General features: G+C 36.0%; 1 protein-coding gene across 7 annotated transcripts in view; it reads right to left on the reverse strand.

The window, feature by feature from the left end:
- The window catches only part of RPGRIP1L (RPGRIP1 like), a 44,555-nt gene that overhangs the window by 12,071 nt on the left and 9,004 nt on the right, over nt 1-23,480 (reverse strand). For 4 of the 7 annotated variants that reach the window (XM_042040275.1, XM_042040270.1, XM_042040271.1 and 1 more), the window contains exons 7-17: nt 20,668-20,773; nt 18,382-18,528; nt 17,034-17,107; nt 12,495-12,634; nt 10,217-10,323; nt 9,952-10,008; nt 8,583-8,762; nt 7,808-7,925; nt 6,204-6,656; nt 4,966-5,117; nt 3,428-3,511 (exon numbers count right to left, since the gene is read on the reverse strand). In XM_042040275.1, coding sequence (XP_041896209.1) covers nt 3,428-3,511; nt 4,966-5,117; nt 6,204-6,656; nt 7,808-7,925; nt 8,583-8,762; nt 9,952-10,008; nt 10,217-10,323; nt 12,495-12,634; nt 17,034-17,107; nt 18,382-18,528; nt 20,668-20,773 — 1,618 coding nt within the window. The remainder of the gene's footprint in view (nt 1-3,427; nt 3,512-4,965; nt 5,118-6,203; nt 6,657-7,807; nt 7,926-8,582; nt 8,763-9,951; nt 10,009-10,216; nt 10,324-12,494; nt 12,635-17,033; nt 17,108-18,381; nt 18,529-20,667; nt 20,774-23,480) is intronic. The other 3 variants (XM_042040272.1, XM_042040274.1, XM_042040273.1) reach the window with 3 other exon arrangements.

Below are 23,480 nucleotides of genomic sequence, written 5' to 3' on the forward strand. Positions count from 1 at the left end.
AAAAAACACCAAAATACACAGAAAACACCACCACCACCGTATTCGGTTAACAATTCTAACTTAAATGATACAGTATTTTCTGTCTCAAAAGCAAACTAATACAGTATAAAAAAAGAATCCGCTTTGCTACACAGTACAAGCCTGTCATCTAAGGCAAAATATCTTTAGTGCACAACGTATTCTGAAGTAACCTTATTCTTTTCTTTCTCTTTGAGTTCTATTACACAGAATAATACCTCATCAGTGGATACTGCATTAGAGACAAGGCACCTCGCATGACAATTTGCAGTGCTTTATTGACTGCGCATTATTTATTATCCAACAATTCTCCTCTAGGACTGAATTCTTCACAGAGATGCTGGTGCTTCACCTCCCACCTTCAGAATCCATGAAAAAACTTTCAGCTGTCCACAGAACATCTGAGTTTTCCAAAACTGGACCTGAAGAATTATTTCTATTCTAACACATTTGGAGCCACACAAAGCTAAGCAATGTTACCAAGCAGATTAGAGCCTTGTTTTGCAAATCAAAGTTATTCTAGAAGTTTTCAAGTCATAGAAAACCGACTTCATGTGTCTTACGTTCCTCCTTTCTATAGATGTGTCACAACCACTGTGTTTTACACAATGTTTGGCCATTTTTCTTAATTTCCTTCAGTGACAGAGCTACACTTTGTGGATGAAAGCTTCAAAGAGAACATTTTTTGATTACTCTAATTGACCAATACCACCTGATGTGGTCAGGGAGAGACTTTTCTCAATCAAAGCCCCAGATGAGCTTTGAAGTAGAAAAGCAAAAGGAAGATAAGAGCCAGTGATTAAATATAGCATTATACCACTAGAAACTAGAGTCTGCCAATCTGCCACAATTTACTTTCACAACCAATTGGGCCAGTACAAATTACAATATGTAATACTTTTTTTCTCCTTGAAATGCTACATATTGTGGTGGTGCATCCCTCCTACATCACCCACAAATACATCATCCTCAGTTCTGCTCTGTGATCTCAGACATGCCTTATAAGCCTTGACAGAACCAGCTGAGTAGTGAAGTGTCTCTTGATTCTACCAGTTAAACCGTGAGGCACCGCCAGATCGTACCAGGAGCTCTGTCATGGTAGAAGTGGGAACAGTCAGAAACATCAGCTGCCCAACCAAGGTGGGAAACAAAGGATAAGCAACTGTCCCTTTCAGCCTTGGTAAACCATTTACCTGAATTGTAGCCCAAGTGTAATGGTATTATTGCTGCTGCACGTTGGGGAAAAAAGACCAGGAGTGACTGACTTGGGTTTTGGCCAGGAGGGAAACTGCTGACCAAGATCAATCATCTTGCAACCCTATAAACAGCAGTCCTGAGACCCTTTGAGCTCTCCTGGACAGCAGTGGCTCCACTACACTGCCCGCTCCGAGCGGAGCCTCTCAGAGCTTGCAAACCCTCAAGTTTGCAATACCTGAAAGACTGTCACTGGCAGCAAGGCCCGGGCTGATACCACACATCTTCACATTCTTCGAGGTGCAAGCCTTGCTAGCTGGGAAACGCAAAGGGGTTTGATGCAAGTATTTCACTGAACCCAAGAACTTTTGATAGCTAAATTTACACACACAGGCCTGCACATAATTTTACCTGTGTGCGTGTGAATTGATTTTGATATGAATGTTACTATTTCAAATCCATAGTTGAGTCATTACTGTAATTGTAGTGAACCCCATCGAATTGCTTCTTAAATATTAATGTACTTCCGTATTATTTTCAAATACAGAGCCCTAAGTTAGGAATAAAGTAAGTGGAAGCCTTTAATATATAGTAGACAATTAGTATACAAAGTAGGTATAAATTTACTGGTGGAGAAGCATTTGGACAGGAAACGACGTCCTCCTTCGCCTCCCTGCGTTAACATAACTGGTTCTAGCCTCTGTTATAGCTTCTACGTATGAGGCTGGACAATTCTTACAAGCGGTTTGGGTGAGTCAAGCCATTCATCCCACTTTTTAGTGAGTCTCCTTTTCTGAGAAGAGCTGTTTACTTTGGCATGTATTACGTTGATAAGAACTTTTATTAAGAACTAGATTCTCTGCTATTCAGAAAACGAACGGAAAAATGAAACAGACTTCCCATTTTAATCTGTCAAACTTCTGTTTTTCTTGCATGGACACTCTCTTGCCATTTCATCACAAGACTTAGATATCAGAGAAGGCCCAGCTGTTTCATTATTTAGGCCTAACCGTACCTTTGTCTCTAACCAGACAGCTTAGATTTTTTAAACAGCTAGAGGAGCTGCTAACTGAGCAACAAAGACTTCTCATGGAGACCAAGTAGCTGCCTCACTTAGAAAATCTTAGTTTGTGAAAAATAGCCAAACTTTGAGAAGTTTTTGTTTGGACAGCTGAAGATATTTTGTGCGTGTAACTATCTGGCTAACATTTCAGTTTTTCATATCTAAGCTCTCAAAAGATTATATTCCCCAACATTTGACTTTTTGTTTTTTAAAGTTAATAAATGCAACAGATCGACTCAATTCTTATTTCCAGTCTATACTGTATAGCTCTCAACAAAGTTCTAGTCATAGTAAACTAAACAGTAACAGAACCTGTTAACTGAAAATTGATGTTAACCTTTCAAAAAATAAATCAAATCAAGTAATTTACGAAAGGAAATAAAATCCACAACTAGTTTTTAATTAGTGCAGTATTATTAATATTATAATTACATATAATATATAATAATAACCTTTTGTAATTACCTGTTGAAGAACCTACCTTTACATACTGGATTTAATTAAAAGACTAAACACAGCCTGTTCTTAGTTCTCTGAACGCAAATTATTTCAGATGAAAATTTACACAATGTAGCAAATACATTTGAATTAGTTTCATGCAGACTCTCATAGACTCTGGAAGGATGTACAAATGCCAGCATATCCCAAGTTCAGAAGTATAATCATTTTCAGAATGTGTGCAATCTCAGCTGATAAACTTCATTTTAGAGGTGACTCTGAACTGTGTCAAATTGTGTATCTCATTAGCCCAAGACTCAGGATCTGTTTGGATCAAGTTGATTTCTGTAGAGCCATTTATATGTGGTGCAAGTGGTACACTGTAGAAAGACACTTGAATAATGCAGAGAGCTGAGAAACACAGTGCAGAGAGAGCTGATTGGTCCTGTTAGAACCTGCCGTAAGCCAATGCAAATTGAAGCTTGTAAACTGTGGAGGATATCAAGCAGTTCTGAGGGAGTCACACAAATATCCCTGCATTGCGTCTCTCACCTATATGCAGTACTATGCTATCAGTCATTGCCTGGGACATCCCAGTACTGTGCTGCTAAAATAATCCACTGTTCTTGATTATTAGTTCTACAAATTGCCCATACTGAGCCATAAGTAGCCTTTCATGCTTCAACATGCATGACAAAAATACTTAGAACTTACTGCCATCTGTATTGTACTAAGATCCAGAAAAGAGACTCTCTTGTGTGCTTGAGCTGAACGCTGCTTCATTTTGAGTGGTGGTGTCTGCAATAAATAAATATATTGAAGATCATTTATTACCATCTTATTTTACAGTAAATTATGAGGAACCAAAATTTTTTTCAAAGCCAAATCTATTGGCACTAAATTAAATTATAAAAGGACATGATTTAGCAGAATTCATACACAACATACTTCTCAGATTACAACATGGAACCAATTGAGATTTTAGTATAAATTTACATTTTGGAATAATGTAAAACATTAGAGTTACATAGAGTACATAGACATAGAGTATTTTAAGCAGCTTAGGTAAAAAAAAGCGCTCACTAAAAACTCTAGTATTTTAATTTATACGTTTCAACCTGTTTGCTTTTATTTCTTAAACAACCGTTAAAGATGTCTGAAAGCCTCTTCTTTTTCTGTGACCCTTATTTAAATGTGATTGTACAGTGAATTATATTGTCAAAATTCTCTTCAATATCCAGCGAAAAAACCCAGTAAAAAAACCCAGTGTGAAGGAATCTCAGTCTCACAATACTCCAACGTTAAGAACTTCAAGACCTTTTTGAACAACTGCTTCACCCATTCTACTGATCCGACATCTAGTTGGTTTAACATTCATGAGTATGACAGTAAAACATCTGTCACCTACAGCTCAAGAAAATGAAATACAATAATGTCAAATGTTCTAGTGACAATTTGAGTAAAAACAAGTAACTAAGTTTAAGACTTTGCCTCTTTAGGCAAGGTATAATTCAACTGGTTCTTGATCTCTTTATATGAAAAACTGCTAACGTATTTCCCAGTTCAAGAATCTTTAACTTTACTGCACTTTGAACGTATCAAGACTTGACCTAAGCTATTTGAACTTAAAAAGAAAACAACTGAACAGTTTATTTTATCAAAACTATCACAGAATGGCCTGGATTGGAAGGGAATTTAAGATTTAGTCCCAAATCCCTTGCCATGGGCAGGGATACCTTCCACTAAACCAGGCACTCCAGTCCCTGTCCAACCTGGCCTTGGACACTTCCAGGGATTGGACACTTTTCTGGGCAACCTGCGCCAGCCAAGGGAACGGCTGGAGCTGTGTCAGGAGAGGGATAGGCTGGATATCAGGAACAGGTTCTCTCCACAGAGAGTGTGGTCGGGCACTGAACAGGCTCCCCAGGGAATGGTCATGGCCCCAAGGCTGCCAGAGCTCCAGGAGCATTTGTTGGGGTGTCTGTGCAGCGCCAGGAGTCAGACTCAATGATTCTGATGGGTGCATTCTAACTCAGCTTGTTCTATGATTGTATGAAGAATTTCTGCCTTCTAATCTAAACCTACTTTATTCGAGTTTGAAGTCATTCACCCTTGTCCTATGCCCTTGTAAAAAGCCTCTCTCCATCTTTCTTTTAGGCTCCCTCAGGTACTGGAAGGCTGCTATTAGGTCACCCTGAAGCTGCTCTTCTCCATGAAGCAATTCTCTCTGTCAAGTACAGACCCAAACATACCTGGGATGGTTGTTCATGTTCCCTAAAACCGGGTGTTATATATCCCAGAGCCTTTGACCTCTGTCTGTAGGGAATAATAGCTTGGTCCATAGGAACTTGTAACCTGATCCAGTATTCTATGGTACCATAATTTTGAATGTGTCCTGTTTTTCCTGGGGAAGAAATAAGAGATTGCATTAATTTTCTTTTCAACATTAAGGCTCGTCAAAAGCTAGGAAAAACCACAAAAAAAGATTTATAGAATAGAACAGCCACAAATTAAAGACTGTGCCTATGCATTGTGACAGTGCTCATGATGTGAGATCTGTAGTTCATGATAGAAACAGAAACAACTCAGGCTCCCTCTGTATGATCCAAAATCAAAATATGACCATTTTTTCACACATATATATACTAGAGAGTCAAGCCAAAGTTCAGTATTTTTATCTCGTTAAGGCAAGTAAAGGTTAGGACAGTTTTGTATGTTAACAGTTAGAAGTGTCCCAAAAAGCAGTATGCAATTTAAATTACTGGCAAAAGCACCACTTTATAATGCCTTATTAAACCAGATTCTCTGCAACAGTGGACAGCTAAGAGGTCACTGAATATGCTGATCTGACAAAACGTTTCTAAAAGAAAAAGCAAGCAGCGCAGAACATCCAATACTTCTTAGAAGTGTCTTGTCCAGGATATCTTAAAATTATTTTAATATAAATGTATATATATGTGCCTGAATGAATATAAATGTGCCTAAAATAATGCACTAAATATAAATAAACACTGCCCTAGATTATGCTACTATATGAAATATTATTAACCGTAATCACCATGATTTGTATCTTTTTCACTATTATATGGTGACCTTTGTCTTACCAGTTTAGATTACACCCTTTCTTTCTTTGTTTGTTGATAAAGAATGAGAGGATATACTTATGACATTCAGGCCAGATATAAAGCTTTGATGTTTGATACGGGCCAAGTTGGGGTGCCTCCTGTTCTGGGCTTTTTCCCTCTTACCCTGTGTGGCTATAAGCCATTAGGAGCAAAATTGCACCCATCCCAGCTTTCCACAACTGTTGGCAGAATCACAAGAACATGCTGCACATCCAACAGAAAATAGCATTCTTGTAAACAAACGCGCTTTTTTTTTCTTTTGAAATAGTAATGCATAAGTTCATTTTTGGTCAAATACACATTATTTATCACTTGCAACATAGTGATATATAATCAAACAGAATATTTTGTGATATATTAACTACCAATTAAATTTGCTGTGTTGTAGATCCTGCCATCGTTTTCCAAGATTTCATGGAACTTAAGTTGACAAGAAGCAATTGTTTCATAGTCTATGCCATACGCACGATGAACCTCAAGCGTGATGCTGTTTTCTTGTACATAGTGAAAGAAGCTGTCATCAGACTGCACAAGAAACTGAGAAGTGAAGTCATATGATGGGGTGTTCCCATGAACTACGGGGGTTATCTGAAGTTCAAAGTCATAGAATGCATAAGTACAAAAGGTTGCAGGTTCCCAGTCACCAAAAGTGTGTACAGCTTCAGACGAGAAGATCACTTTGCTGATATGAATTTCAAAAAGGTTCTCTCCTCTTTCTAAATGGGCAGTTTCAACAAATCCATCCACTGGATCACTTGGCAACACTTCTGGTCTGGACTTAAGTGGTTTTGTATCATAGACAATATCTCTTAGTTGGGCTGCAACAGATAAAACAAAGCAATAATATGATTGTCTTTTTAAAAAAATCAAATACAATTAATGACTGAGAAGAAAGGATAAAAGCATAATTCAATTATATTAACAATGCTACTTTCATAAAGGCATTACCAAAAAGAATTCATACACTGAATGCCCACTGAGCACACTGACAACAATCAAGAGTATTTCCTCAGTGGAGCTGCCTCAGTATAGACACAGGCCCCTATTGGTTGTTATCAAGTTATAAGGGAGTTAAAAAGCAAAAATTCAGAAGTCTTATGTAATATTCAAAATAAGTATCACTATGCAAATGTAGCAGAGATTTAAGACGCATATTTTTGTAGGGTTGAACTAAATTTGCCAGATAAAGAAATAATACATCTGACTACTAACATCTGTTAAATCTTGAGTGGATAGAACTATCAGCAGACCTTCACATTTCCCAGCCTCAGGTGGTAAGTGGTTAATAAGTGGTTAACACAGGTTGGGTGGAGCTCCGAGCAGCCTTCGAGTGGAAGGTGTTCTGCCCCTGGCAGGGGTTTGCAACGAGACACGTTCCAACCCCAGCCATTCTGGGATTGCATGATTCCACGAAATCAAAATACATGCTTACAGAATTAGGACATAAACCATGATTCAGTGGATGCAACTCGGGAGACAAAGCGTGAAAATTGTTTCAACATCAGTGATTGTAAGATATCCTATTTGAGGCTTCCTATGCATCTTTTACACAGTGAAGCCATTAAAAAAATACTTGAAATTCATCCTCTTGAAATACTATGTCAGTATATTACAACAAGACTTGGGGGATTTTAGTAACACAAAGTGATTCTGTAGTGATAGTATTGCAGAGTAAAAGGTTGACCATAAAAGCATGATTAATTTTAAAAAAACAAGTTTGGTGACTTTATTCTTATTCAGCAATAGCTGCAGCATAGAAAACATTCTGTTGGATTTGGTTTAATTAATAGCTGTCATTTAAGTCAACAAAAAATGACCGGAATAGATACCTTTCTGTGAAAGAACTGACCTCTCTACCAGTTTTAGGAATGGAAAAGTGTTTCGACTGGAGAACAAATTTACAACAGTACTTTGCAAGAGATAAAATACAAAAAAAAAAAAATTAGTGGAGAATACACTTTAAAGATACCTTCTAGTTTTCTGATCCGTGCAGCTCTAATATCAAGAAGATGGGTATACTGCTCCAGTTGTAACTCGTAGTCTTTCTGCAGACTTTCCATCTTTCTTGTCATTGTTTCTACTTCAGTCTGAAAAAAAATTGCATGTAAAAACTTCTGAGGATTGTCTGTGCTGATGTTGCACATGCTTTTGGCTATAAATTAAAATAGTTAGATTTGGGGAAAGGACATTTAGAGTATGCAAAAATAGCAGCAGTTTTTCATTTATCAATACAACAAATCAGTCCTAATTTCAGCAAAATCTAAAAATATCATTAAGAAAAACAGAGCAGCTTTTGCTTTAGGACAATATACCTAACAGTTTCTTTAATGATTTTGTTATTTTAAAGGCTAATTAATTGAATGAAAAGTCAAAATATGATCTGCAATACTCCAACAGTGGAAGTAGAAAGAAGACAGTGAAAGCAGAGTGCTATGGAAAAGGAATCCTCTTTGATAAGCACATTTACTATCTTACCTGTGAAGACCTGGTAGGAGCTCAGAGATAAACCCAAGAAGGCACAGTCTGAGGGTTAAGAGCAGGACAAGCTAAAAGACTACAGTTTACAGTCACTTGGATCTCACATTTTTAAAACAATACCTTCAGCAACAGATGATTTTATGTTTGGTTCCCTATGCACAGACTGGCTTTGTTGCTGAATTTGCAAGTCTTATTACAAGTGTCAGAGCTAAAAAGGTTAAAATGTTATTATCAGCTTACTTTCCACTGTGAGTAGAGTTTAGTACCTGGTAATCTTTGCTAATTTTGTGCTGCACAATTAACAAATTTCTTGTCTTTTCAAGTTCTTGCACTGTTTCCGCATGTGTTAACTGCAGCTCCTGCATGGAGTATTCTAAATCTTTATGGATATCATCTTCCACTTTTTCCAAGAACAGAAGGTCCGCATTTTTCCGTTGCTTTTGATCCTGAAGCACATTTAAAAAACTGCTAGAAAAGACTTTTGCAAAAGATTTGCATGTATTTGTGCCTAGCTAAATGCAACACTGGCATATACTTTTGGTACAACAATAAGACAGTAAGCAGAACTTTATAAATTTTCAGCACATGGTAATACAAAAATAGGAGTGAGGCAGACTTGAATGCGTCAGGATTGTTTTCAGCAATGTAATCTCATGATTATCAGGAACCAATTAAACTGTATCAGATATTCAGAAGCCATCACTCCCGTCTAGCCAGTGAAAATACAAACAGACATATTTGCCTTTCTTATAATTAATAATCCTGCCTCCATAAATGTACAAACCCCAAATTATTATTCTCAAGTCTACGTTCCTTCTGTTATCAATACTGGGGAGTTAATTTTCATTGAGGTTTTTTTTATATTTTTTTCTTTTTTTTTTCATTATCATTATATAATCACGACAGTAAACACTTCCTCAAGAAAATAATACGTAAGTCACCCAAACAGTGGAAACACTGCAAAATTATTTGTTCACTGATTTCTTCCTCTCACTCCATTTTTAATTTGTGCAAGAGAAAAAAGAATTGAATATTTTCTGAGTATCTCTGGTTTTCTGTTTTAATAAACAAAGAGAAGTTGCTAAGCATTACTATACCACATACTGGAACTTCTGTGCTTACGGTATGCTTGCATCAATTACAGAATTAATAAACAAAATTAGTTTTAGTAAACATTACAGGGATAACAAGATGCCACGATGAGTAATTTAACAGAGAAAAATGAAGTTTTTTTAAAATGGCTCAGAATCTGATTAAATACACTTTTGATGTTATAATGAATTATTCACATAAATTTAGATTTAATTCTGGCAATTTTTTCATTTTCTCTTCTGATTAACTGTCACTAAAAAATGACAAAAGCACACATTTGAGCTTGAGGCATTAACTACTAAGAGACGCTCAAATAATTCAGCCCTTGAAAATTCCAGGTGTGTAGAAAGCATGTAATGGTCAGCCAAGGGTTTAACAAAAGAAGAAAAAAACCAACAAAACAAAACAAACAAACAACACCCCCTTGCACAAACAAGAACGTAACAGAATGCAAAATACAGAATTCTAGAATGGTTGGGATTGGAAGGGATCTTGAATACCATCCAGCTTCAACCTCTCATATGTTCACTCTTTGTAAGTTACCTTTATAAGCAAGAGGGTTTCATTGAGTTCTGCCACATCGACATCACTTTCCTGAAACTTAATGGAAAGATGTTATCAGATGTGAATCCAAGAAATACATTCAGAGTAACAAGATACATTCTCATTAGACACAATATTTTGCTTGATAGCATGAATAAATAAACACTTATTTTTCTATATTCTTTGACTTTCAAGAAGTATCTGCACTATGCATAAAACACAGAGGGGGTTTTTTCCTCATATTTGAAACAAAAATATAATTCACCTTGGTCAAAAACTTCACTTGATTTTTTATATCATTTAGTTGTTGCTTTTGTTCCAGGTAGCGTAACTGCAGGTCTTTGTTGTCTTGCATCAGCTTTTCCTTTTGGTCTTGATATAGAAGAACAAAATATTATACTTAATTAAATATAGTTTAAAAAACTAAAACCTTTCTTTTTTAATATTAATATATGCATGAAAATTTCATTTCAAAATGCAGAAATCAATGTATTTTGTATGGGGAAATCCTCTATTAAGACAACCATAAAAAATTGTACTTAGTAAATAGTGTACTCTGTAAAATGGTACTATAACTAAGAAGAACAGATGCAGCAATGCATGAGACTTTATTAACGTAAAATAAAAGTTATTTAGACATAACTAAGTAAATACATACACTGTATCAATTTATGAGATAAGTGACACCAATCCTTGCTATAGGAATTGTTTCAACTTAGATTTCGTACTAGCTTATCTTAGTCTTTTAAAATTTGCACGGAACACTACTGTTAGCAAGATTCAACGAAACGAACCAAGCAGCTGTTGCACTTTATGGCTTAGAATCTGGGAAATACTGGTAAGGCAAGAAACCTGAGAATAAATGTGTAAGGGAAATGGGGCAGGTGGAAGGGTGTTAAAGCTTCTGCAAGTACCATATAAAAAAAAAAAAACAAAACCACCATAGTTACAGTGTTACTCTGTTTTCTGTCTAAATATACTTCTTTTAAGTATTACAAAGCACATTATGATGTTATGGCCAGAAAAATACTACTAAAACATTCAGATCAAATTACAGGGTCATTCTAAAAGGGAAATACTGAAGGAGGACATGGAAAATGTCAAGATGATGTTGGGTTTCCTGAAGCATTAAGCATTTTCAAGGCTTCATTTATTTTACCATCTTTCTCAGACCTGGAAAAGAGGTTTAGGAAAAAGATTCACATGCCAAACTAGAAGGGGTAGACAAGACATTATTCCTACTCTAGTCCTAGGCAGTACGTAAAGAGAAGCATTAATTTCAATTCTCCTTCAAAAAGGAATGTGCAGCAAAGGCAGATACTCTGAAGTACGTGACTGAAGAAAGTTATACTGCCTATGTTTTGTGAAAGACAGAGTTGTAATCAAATCCTAGATAGAGAGGCCTAGAAGGGTATTAGAACATCTACTCCAGCTGCAGCAAGTCAATTCAGAAGAAATCGAAAGTGTAGTACCCTGGCGATTCAGTTTAAGAATACAAGCTACCTGGGGAAGGGACAGTAAACCCCTGACAGTTAAACATAATGCCCACAGGAAGGAAAGAAGACGCAATGCCAGTTTTTTCATAATCAAGCTATCAGTAAGAACTGTTCATATGTCATAACCCCATATTAACGTAGCTTAAGGCTTTATTTTAGTATCAGTTAAGGCTAATTTTGCAAACACTTGCTGAGGTCAAATAAAATGTTTAAATATTCAATCTGGTATTTGAAGTCAGCAGAGCTAGTGAGGATCCTAATGGTAAGCACATGCTGAACTCAAGCCATAATCATAAGAATTATTCACAACAAGTTGGCCCACTTCATTCCATTAAATTGTTCACAGAAATACACCTCTTAAAAAAACACATTTGAAGAATCAACTCTAAACAAAATATTTTCACTTTTGGCCTGTGCTTGTCTTTTGTAAACGTCATATTGCTACGGTAATCAGCGCTGAGATAAAAAAAAGATTGCAAGGTCAGTATTCAATAAGAAGTTGTCCTACAGCATGAAGAAAACATCTATGAAATAATCTGCTCATTAGATTAAAAGAAAACTGTGTTATTTAAAATGTACAATGCTATAAATAAAAATCAGTAAATACTAAAAATACAAAAAAACTCTGAATTAATGAAATTGAAAGACAATTAAACATCACCAAGGGCCTGTATGGGCTTCATGTAGCTTTGTGCAGTGAACAGAATAGTGGTTAATAATTTGAGAGAGACTGTCAGATAGGTATCTTTTCTATAAGGACTTCAATGTAGAGAAGAAATACTGAATAAAGAGTAAATATTAACCCAACAGATGAAGAATGAATGCAGCTGAAATTATATGAGCCTCATTCAGCCCACATTCTGTATTGGGTCAATTTTTGCACTTAATAGATAGTCATAACTTAGGTGCATTTAGCAAATGTACACTTAAAACGCAGCTTTGAAAACACCAGCAACAGAAACTACACATTTCTGGGCACTGTATCTCAACTCCAACATGGGTATCATCTTGCATTTTGAGAAAATACTCATTTTTTCAGAAATATACCTCTTTCTACTTTGATCTTGTCGAGGATTTCATTTTTGTCTGCTAAATCAGATTTGATAGCCGTCTCAAGCTTAGCAATTTGCAGTTTCAGTTGCTGTTCCTTTGATTTCCATTGCTGTTCATGGGGCAGACTGAAGACACTGTGATAAAACATATGTTATATGCAAAACTTTTAGAAATCAGCTTCAGCAGAAAATAATCAAGAAAAAAACCTTTTAGCAGCACAGAGACCACTGTCATCGTGGCCAAGGAATTATGCAGACATACATTGGTCTGCTGCTGTTGAAGTCGAGGTGGCTCTCTCAGGCTGCAGTTAAAAAACATGAAAGGTTTGTGGGATGAGCAAAGGAACTGGCCTTAATTTAGAGCTCCAAAGTTAAAAAAAGTTGGTAGCATGTGATATTTTTGGACTAGAAAAGGACTTCAGATGCATATCCCAGAATAATCCACAACTTCAAACTTCAGCCAGCTACAACTACAAAACTGTATTTTTTGTGTACAAACCCTCTTAAAGTAGAGAATTGGGATCTTCCACCTGATTTCTTTTAAATTTGTGAAGCATGCAGAACCTAAAGTCAGTCGTCTGTTCAAAGAAATGTTGACCACAAAGTGACAACAGTTTTCTCATACTCTAAAACAACAATTCTGATACTGATTAAGAAGCACATACAAAGTAATCCTTCTCCTACTCGAAGAAATAAAAAACTGGGAAGAGTGGGAAAAGAAGTTGGAATAAGTATCTTGCCTTTAATATTATTTACTTGCAAACTGCCAATCTATTTGCAAGGAATGCACGGATACAGAATCAGAGCTGCTGAAATCACAACAAGATGTGTAACTTCAATTGAAATGAAAGTAATTATATTATATAATTTACAGTATAACTCCTTGCAGGTAAAAGTAAAAGCAATGCAATGTGCTTTCTTATAACTTAGACAGTGAGTACTATGCTCTTCATAGTACTATTATTCAATACCTGCATTCTTATTGACTGGAAAAATGTCCATCCTAAAAAATCATAAGCTAGTTTATTCATTTACATATTCCGTGAAAAATCACAAATTGTGGGTTTTTTTCAAACAAAGGAGCCAGTTCCTCAACCGCTTCCTTTGCTGAAGCTCACCAGTTAACAAATATTATATTTGACATATATGAATGTATGAAAAAATCTTCTGGAATCTATTTTGCAACCTATCTCTTCCAGAGATCTATGTAACAAGCCTCAACCAAAAAAAAATGAAGGAGAAGAAAGAAGTATTGCAGAAGGGTCAGCCCACAGAGCCTTGTAGACTGTACCTGAGGACTCAAAGAGAACAGCCTGCTCTGATGGGTGACTTCATGCAGTGGTTCTGAGTACTTATAAGTGCAGTTACATCAAACTTGAAAAAATACTTGAAGAATGACCTTAAGGTTAAAGAAAAAAAAAAAACTATTGCAGCATGAACCGTAGACTCGAGTATACGGCAAGGGTTTATATTCCGGATTTGTGCTCTTCTTAAAAACAGTTGTATTTCCCTGTATTTTGTAGTTTCCTCATACCATACCTAACCTATTTAATACAGTTTCTCTAGGCATAGAGCATTTTACATTTTGACAGATTGTCTTTTACAGCATGCATGAACTTAAGGAATGCTTCTACGTCCTGCAGTAATATATATTTTACTCCCCTATAATTTTGAAGATAATATGCAGGGAATATAATGCACTGCACCCACAATCATTCCATAGTACTGCCTAGGTACAGAAAAGGTACAGTGTGTTCTCTAACTGCTTAGATTTAAAGTCTGATGGGTCCCATAAGGAAAGAATAAATCATATCAAAAAAGGTTTCAAATATCCTTAGTTTTCACACTTCTGAAAGTGTTTTCAAGTTTTAATGACAACTAGACATGCATTTATTAGCTTTAGGTACAATAATTTCACATAAAGATGTAGCTACATCTAATTCAGTTTTTCAGAAGACTATACTGTCAGAAAAAACATTAAGAGTTCCTATGACAGTAGTTCAAGACCTTGGTGTTTAAATTATGAACATTTTAGAAGACAGGTTTCATCCAAGCCTATATAATGCTAATGTTTATGTTGGTTGGCTTGAATTGAGTCCACTTGTGTCGCTTTCTGCATTTGAATTTTAAGATTCATGTGGAATTTCTTTCACATCCACTGCATTTCATCAGAGTTGAAGCCATCTGGATAAACTATAATGTTCAACCACATCGGGCACTGTTTCTTTCGAAGGAATTTAAGCATTGCTAGATTTGCATTACAAGGTCATATGAAAACCACTCCTCCAAACCTTTTATCGAAGTGCATTATTTTCTTGGACACCCAGTAAATAGTAAGAGTCAACTGACAAATTCATACTTGTTCTTTGCAAACTTTTCTGGTCCAGCTCTGCAGTCTTGGCTTTGGCAAAATTGTTATCAGCTTCCCAAAAATAACATTAGCAAAGGATGGGTTTGTGACTCTTTTCCTCTATTAAAAGTAAGTATTCACTAATTATCTAGCACCTGTGGACACTTCCTACCCACTGCTAACAACAAGTAAGCTGCAGTAGAGTTGCATTGTGAAAATGGGAAACTGAAAAAGCTGGCCATTAAACAGCGGTTATAATGAAATGATCAATTTCTCTAATTTCTTGTTACTCCATGTGCTGGTTTTGGCTGAGGCAGAGGTAATTTCTTTTCCTAGTCATTGCTATGGGGCTGTGTTTTGGATTTGTGCTGAACGCAGTAATGATAATACAGAGATGTTTTTGTTACTGCTGAGCAGGGCTTGGAGACAACCAAGGCTTTCTCTGGTTTTCCTACTGCCATCCTGGGGAGCGGGCTGAGGGTGTGTGGGAAACTGGGAGGCGGCACAGCTGGGAAAGCTGGCCAAAGGAATATTCCCTAGTATATAAAGTGAGAGGAAGGAGGAGGAAGGGAGGACATTTGGAGCGATGGTGTTTGTCCTCCCAAGTCACTGGTACGTGTGATGGGGCTCTGAAGGTGCTGAACACCTGCCTGCCCCTGGGAAGCCAGGAGTGAATTCCTTGTTTCGCTTTGCTTGTGTGCACGGCTTTCACTTTCCCTATTAAACTGCCTTTATCTCAATGCACAATTTTTCTAGCTTTTACCCTTTCAATTCTCTCCCCAGTCCACTGTTGGGGGAGTGAGCGAGTGGCTGCGAGGGGTTTGGGGGCTGGCTGGGGTTAAACCACAACATGGAATGATGAAACATGAATCAACGTTTAAATGGGACTACATGAAAAGACAGATCATTTTAGGTAAAAGAACAGCCATGTTGTAGGTTACTGCATAGTAACAGAAGCATATTTAAATTTATTTAGTTAAACATCTTTTAAAATTCTCTATGACTAAAGTAGAACAGAAATATTTTGAGTTGATTTGTTAGTAAGTGTTATTTTTCTGCACAATGATAAAAGAGAAAAAGATATCGTAATCAGAAATATTTATACGATGATCAAATTCTGGAGAAATCTACAAGGAACTTAAGTGACAGACAACCGATCAACTGTCCCTTTACAAAACTCTGAATATTGTGATTATACAACTGTTACATCTCATAAGTAAAAAACTGTTTAAAGTTATTTGTACTCACCATTTTTTGCTTCTGTAATTTTTAATTTAATCACAGACAGTACAAGAAGTATAACAAATATTGTAAGAAAACTATAAACAAAATCTGGTATCACAACTCACGTTGTGTTTAGTCATTGGTATTTTTTTGACAGACGTCACACTGACAAGCCAAACACTCTGAGAAATTATTTCAATACAAGAAAAGACTTCAAGCATTTTACCTACTTTCTGAAGCAATTATTAACTCTAAGACACGTGCCTGATTTTCTAACCCTCTCGAGTGCAAAAAATCACGTTTCACAACAAACAAAAAGCTCATTTGAAGGTCAGATTTTTCTTTCATATGCTCATGGCACTTGGCTAGAATTACTTCTTTTCTGTATCAGTAGAAGTGAAATGATAGCTATTACAAAACAAACAAACCACACCTTAAAAATAAATAGTGGAAAAGCTGACAAATATCAGACTTTACATAAGGTCACTGAGAAGTGCTGGAAGAACTTAAGACAAAAATTCAAACACCTCTTTGTTAAAAAAAAAACAAACAAAAAAGAATCCCGAACCCAAACCAAACCCGAATTAATATATATCTACCTAGATGTACTCTTCTTTCAACAGTAACTCAAAAGAAAATAATGAGAAATTCAAATAAGAACTTCTTGCATTTATGTTCAAAATACAGTGACTCTTACTTATTTTTAATTACATTTTTAAAAGAAGTAACCTACTATTTCAAGAGTATTAGAACAAGTTGGTCCATTTCAACAGGACAGATGAAATACAGCCAGAGAACCATAACTGTTTCCATATACACTTACTGATACAATAGACTGGAGCATGAACATATTTACATGTGTGCACAAACACTCAATGTGCACATTCCAGCACGTAGCGTATGAAGACCTATTCAACAGGACAGGAACCTTATTTTTTATATACAGAAACCATAACTTACCTATTATGCAGCTTATCGTAGTTTTCCTTTAAAAGCTCATTCTCTTTTTCTAGATCATTTACTCTTTCTTGTAACTAAAATGAAAAAGGAAACTTCATTTGATGCATAGCACGAAAGTAAATTACAATGAATGTGTGAAGACAAATAGTTAATAATTTATAGGCATTATCAAGCTACTATTTGTTCTTTTTATACAAAATCAGAATCACAGAATACTCTGAGTCGGAAGGGATCCACAAGGATCATCAAGTCCAACTTTTAACTGAATGGCCCATTTGGGAATGAAACCCAGAACCCCGGCAGTATTAGCACCCTGCTCTAACCAACTGAGCCAGTCTCAGGATACACATCAGTCTCTCAGAAGCTTCAAAATAACAACCTTTTTTCATCACATGGATTTACATTTGGCCCAAACAGTCTTTTTCATTCTGTTTATATGAAGCTGAGACTACCACGTTGCAGTGGAACAAGAGTATGTGATCACATTCTCTCACGCAAAATAATATAAAAATCTAAAAGTCTAAGTGCATTACTGACATTATAAACAACATATCCATGCTTTCAAAATATTCACTAAAGCAAAATATAACTTTAAAGCTATGAGATACCAGGAAGATACCTACATGCATTACAATAGTTTAAAGGTTTGGAGGAAGTGTTTATGAGATAATCTCAGTAAACTTGGTTCATGCAAAATACATCTAAAATAGGTAAACCAGGCGGTAAAACTAAATTTAAGCTACTACAAAATGTAACAGAAAAACAAATAAGCTTGCAGACTCTTACTCCTCATGCACTGAAGAGAATGAGGAATAAACCGCTTGATTTTTAGCCCTAAATGTGGATGACAGTAGTCTGAGAGCCTCTAGACAAAGAAACAGAAGTAATTGATTTGAACTGCTAAATCAGATATAACACTATACTGTACTGGAATTAAATCAAGTTGAAAGAATACTTAAAGAATACTTACCAATAAGTATAAGAATACTTATCAATAAGAATACTTATCAATAAATCAAGTATGATTTTCTTTCAGTTAGCAAACCACTTGTTCAGTATCAGAATTGACATGAAATCCTAAGCTTTAACCTCAAATATTGTCCAAACACTGGTGCAGTGACTACGTGGCACAGGGATCGGGTGTGATTGATAATTCTATCAAATGGAAGCAGCAGCCACTGTTTTTTCTTTTTAATGGGATAAAAGGATATCTATTACTAGGTCAGTCTTCTAAATGTGTTTGAAACATCTATTCACATTTCCATAATTAAAAGGTATCCCATCATTAACTATTCCCTTATCTATATGTACCTCAAGACGATTCAACATCTCTTGAACACAGCCTCACCTCTTCTGTCCTTCTGTTTGAAACAGTTACTGACTGCAACTCTTTCTGAAGATGGAAACACTTGGATCGCTCCTCTTTAAGCTGTACATTCAGTTCATCACCTTTTGCTAATAAAGCATCATGGTTGGTCTTCAAGTTCTTTAGGTTCTATGAAAAGGAAGGAAGGAAGGAATATCGAAATCACACCTCGTATAATGTTCCCACACTGTGTTTCAACAGGGGGCTCTCATGGCACTATGGAATAGATGCTCTCAATGTGGTCAGCAGGACACATTCTTGAACTTAGTAACTGAAAGTAACTTTCAATTCCCATGGCCCAGAGAAGGCGACCTTCTGGTCGCCCTCATGAACATTAACCCCTCAGTTTACTCATGAAGAAAATAACAAAGAAATACATCTGTAAAGCTAATAAAAGATTTTGCAGTGGTTACAGCGGTTGGACATACTTGCAGCAGGAAGCAAAAATCAATGTTGCTCATCATAGAGCTTGCTGCTGCTCTCCTAAACCTTGTATTTATATTTATTTATATGTACATACATGCACACACACATAAATCTTTATACTTACAGAAATACATCTACACACACAATTGTAGATATATAATTCTTTCGCAACCCCCACGGAACCCTCGTGCATTCAGTTTTATTTCTCAGCTAGAAGTACTTTAATAAAGGACTTCTGTTTTCCTTTACATTTTCATTTCCTTTCATGGATTATAGGAAGGCACATTTAATCAATTTTAATATTAAATGGAGCATGCCGATAGAGCCTCTATTTCCAGAATAGTAGTTAATATTATACTGCCTACATTCCACAATCCTGTAATTAAGCCTCATCCATTAAAAATTTCAATGTAAATCACATTCCAATTATTACTTGAAACAAAATAGTTGAAAGGCCAATCTCCTGTTTAATAAAATGACTGGATGAGAATTTATGCCAAATACATATGTGAATTTAGTTAATGTTTAATGCTTTTAGACAGAAAGAAGTTAGCTTCATTTTTTCCATACAACATTCCTACAAAGTAGTTAAATGGAAAAGTTGAATGCTAATCCTGTAAAAATTGTTCACATTCTCATGCAGTCTGAACAGACCAGAAATGAACAAAAAACCCATGAAAAACCAATCACCAACTTGATCTTCAGCCTTTCATATCTCATTTCTCAGTAAGATAAAAATCACAGAGAATAAAGAATATTAGCAGTCAGTCTAAAAAGAAATAGAGTTATTTTTATAACTATTTTACTAAATAACTAGTTATTTATAATCATAAATAGAGTTAGAATTTAAATTCTAGAGTTAAATTCTCTCTGACTATTTTAGATGTTAGATTTCTTAAAGAGAAAGAAGACAAAAAGCCATGTTAAACCTTTTCTCAGTTTGGCAGAGAAGATACAAGAATTAGACTGAAGAGGGGAAGGGAGGCAAAGCAAAACATAATGGAGAAACGGAAAAACACGGGCAAAAAACGGAATCGAACAAAACTCAAACGGCACAAGCGTTATTTAGCATGCTAACAATAAGAAGACAGAAGTAAGAGTTTTTAAGGATACCCACTGCTTCCACTTCATAAGGCTGGATACTTTGTAAAGCTCTACTGCAGTTAGGATTCCTACTCACAGGAACTGTCTTTCCCATTTCCAAAGCATTATCATTCCAAGGTATTATCATACCACCTCTGTATGCACATGCGGTTCTCCAGACAGGAGAAAGCAGAAGAAAGCTTTATAATTAAAACTACAGAATCTGCCATGGAATTGCATGTTCTGGAGATATTTTCATAAAATTGCTCTTTTTATAAGGAGAATTATTACTTAAAATGGCCTTCTAAAATAATTTCCACAAACATATGAACAGAGGTTAAATCCTAATGTCAGAACAAAAGAGCCAAACTGCCCAAACTTTAGCAAAGAGTAATAAAGTGGAGGGGGCTTGGTATCCCTTTTTAGTAAATCACTACATCTAAGTCAAAGCCTTCTCTTTAAATCATCAAGGATCTCTTTCCATAGCCAGACAACTCAGTTCTTTCCTCATAATCTGCTCGGTACAACTTTGCAGATGAAATCACTAAGACGTGCTAGACCCTGATGAAAAAAAGAAAGAGTGATTAAGACTAAAAATCCCTACTCCATTTGGAGTAGTTTGAGTTTCATGTAGTTGCGGTTCATTTTAATGTACTCAGTATTGACTCAGAATCAAGAAGTGCATATAATTTTTTTTCTTCTGTTTAGCATGCTTATGTGACAAGAGTATAGGAATGTTACCAATCAAATTGCAATTACCTCTTGCAACTGGAGAAATTTTCCTTCCATTGCTGAAAGAGCATTGCTTTTCTCGGCCAGCTGTTTACGGACCTTGATCATTTCTACGTTGTCCTGAATGTTTAGCCTTCAAAATTAAAAAGAAATGCATCATAAACACATATTTGGAAGAAGATGTAGTGCATAATACCCAAATTAATTTGTTCTTCTATAATTCACACTAGAGAGCTTAGGTAAATAAATATGGTACTGTATGATAACACAGCAACTTCAGTCAACACATATAGATCTTTGTTTACTGTATAAAACTGTGTACGACAGAAAGAGAAAACAATCCTATGCCTAAAGAGATTGCTTTCCAACTTTCCCACCATCCAAAATATTCGGTGCCAGTAGAATGCCATTTTGTGAAGTTTCCACCTATCAAATACCATAAAGAAAATGTGACTTAGCAATTTAGACTGTAACACCTGAAGTCTGGTATTCAAACAAGCTGCAGGTGTGTCTTAATTACATGAAAATCATTTCATATCCATGCAGATATTCTTACAATTCAAAGATTAATTTGAATATGTACTGTTTATTATAAACGACATTTAAAATAACTCATGATTTAAAAAAATATTTACTTAGGTGTTTCTCCTTACTTCAAACAGCGCAACTGAACCCCATTACTTCCATAAGCATGAGAGGAGAAACTAACCGGGATTTTTACTAGCATACATGATGATAAAATCAGAGTAAATTTTCTATATTTGAAAAGAATTTCTCTCCCAATATTTGTCTATTCTAGACACGCTGGACAAATCGTCACCACACCATGCTGGAGCAAGTGAAGGGGCTACAAAGCTTACACATCCGGAAAACAGCAGAATATGTGAAATACCACCCTTTTACTCTTTAAAACATCAAATCCTATTGTGTTTTGGCATTGCCCAGCTAATTGTCCTTACACAGCAGAAACATACTTATGAATCTGAGATCTTCCCAAAGAAACAGTCTTAACTCAATGCTAAAACTATCATGTGTCTAAAATACTGTTTTGTACACAAAGTTGTGGTGAGTACAGACAGCAGCACTGGCTCATGCCAGCTATTAAAAAGCTAATAAAGTAGTACATTTTTATTAATCTTGTTCCACACATCAAACAAAAGGCTCTGAAGCTTTCCAAGGTTTTTTCTTTTGTTTTCCCCACTTCTTTTCCCTTTTTTCTTTTTTCCCCCTTTTTTTTTTTCCTCTTTTTTTTTTCTTTCTTTTTGAGTAGAAAAAGGAACAGATGATAGCGAATTTATGATGTACGGGCGTCAACTCCACGGCTCCTGACAATCAACACTAACTACTTTTTCAACAGTGAGCGAAGCAGCATTTGCTTTAAACAGGGTTGGGGCACTGACATTATGGAGTGAATTGTTCAAATCTGGAAGTGAAAATTACTTTTTATTGGGATCATTTCAATTCTTACTACAGTAGGAGTATTCATCTCATGAAGCTTCTAACTACAGAAAACACATTCGATTAATTACTTCTTAGCGCATTACATCCACCACAGTATCAGCTCTCATCATATGCTAGAGCAACAAAATGATTTCTCTGCAGTACTTCTCCAGTATTTTTTCAATTTATTTAAATAAAATGTGTCTAAAAAATGTCCACTGCCTCTAGGTACACGAAAAGGAGCTTGCTGTTGGAAGAACGAGATAATTTCAGATTTTGTGGACAAGGCCAAGTTAATTGAGGAAGACTCTGTTGGGAAGGTTCATTTTTCTGTAAATGAAGTCCCAAAACAGTAGAATCAAAACTGATGATCAAACAGCTTTCTCCCTCCCAGGCAGTTGATATATTCTGTTCCCAGAACAACTGCCCAGGTATTCTGCTGTAACTTATAAATAGATGTTATATACAGATTTAATAGAAAAGTCAAGGGTACCTTTCACTTAAACAGATAATATTTTGCTCAAAGAATAACAAAACAATGTATAAGACTAAAGACATATAAGATAGCTCATTCAACATTTTCTTTATCGCCGAGAGAGTAAAAAGCTGTGCCCCAGAACCCGAAAACACAGAGGTCGAAGTTAAGAAAAGAAACTAATATTCTTTTGGAGGCAGTAACATGATATAATGGGCATATTAATGTGCTCTAGCACACCTTCTACCACAACTACAGAAATAAGGAACTCTATTCTTCCACTTCAAACTTCATCATTAAGCTGGATCAAAAGATCTGAAATGGAAAATGAAGTTAGGAGAAAGTGACAGTTAAAAGCACTAAGAATTACGTTTTTGGTGTACGTCAGCTATTAACCTCAGAGACAAGCTCTTTTCCAGACCTCCTATCATTTGGATTGAAAGTAATGCAGGAGGGTCCCAATAGCCGGCCGGGGACAGCTGTATGGAAACGGGGGACTGACAGCAACCTACACCAGAACGAAATGACTAAAGAAAGGATCTCAATCTGCACTGTACAAATTTATGCCCATAAATCCCAGATGGCTGAGCTAATTAAACTGAGGTCTAATTAAACCAGACCCTTTGCATCTTGTCTTTACGTCTGTATGAGCAAGACTTGGATATAATTCTGAGACTACTCTTTTAAGAGTCTGACTATTGTATCAGCTGGACCAGTAGCTCACAAAATTTCTGCATTCACATCCAGAACAAGAAAAACAAGAAAGTAAAATACGTACCACCACCACACTTGTCAGGATCTCTTGTCCTCTGTCTAGCAAAATAAACAAAAGGCCTCTTGGCTAATAGTTCTCAATCACAAATGCACCACTGGCCAAGGTGTACACATGGACTCCCAAGCAGACAAGGACAGAACATCAACGTGC

This window comes from Corvus kubaryi, unplaced genomic scaffold, assembly GCF_017639235.1.
Source record: "Corvus kubaryi isolate FWS band 111438036 unplaced genomic scaffold, C.kubaryi_AGA036_p1.0 37395, whole genome shotgun sequence".
In the NCBI taxonomy this organism is placed as follows: domain Eukaryota; kingdom Metazoa; phylum Chordata; class Aves; order Passeriformes; family Corvidae; genus Corvus; species Corvus kubaryi.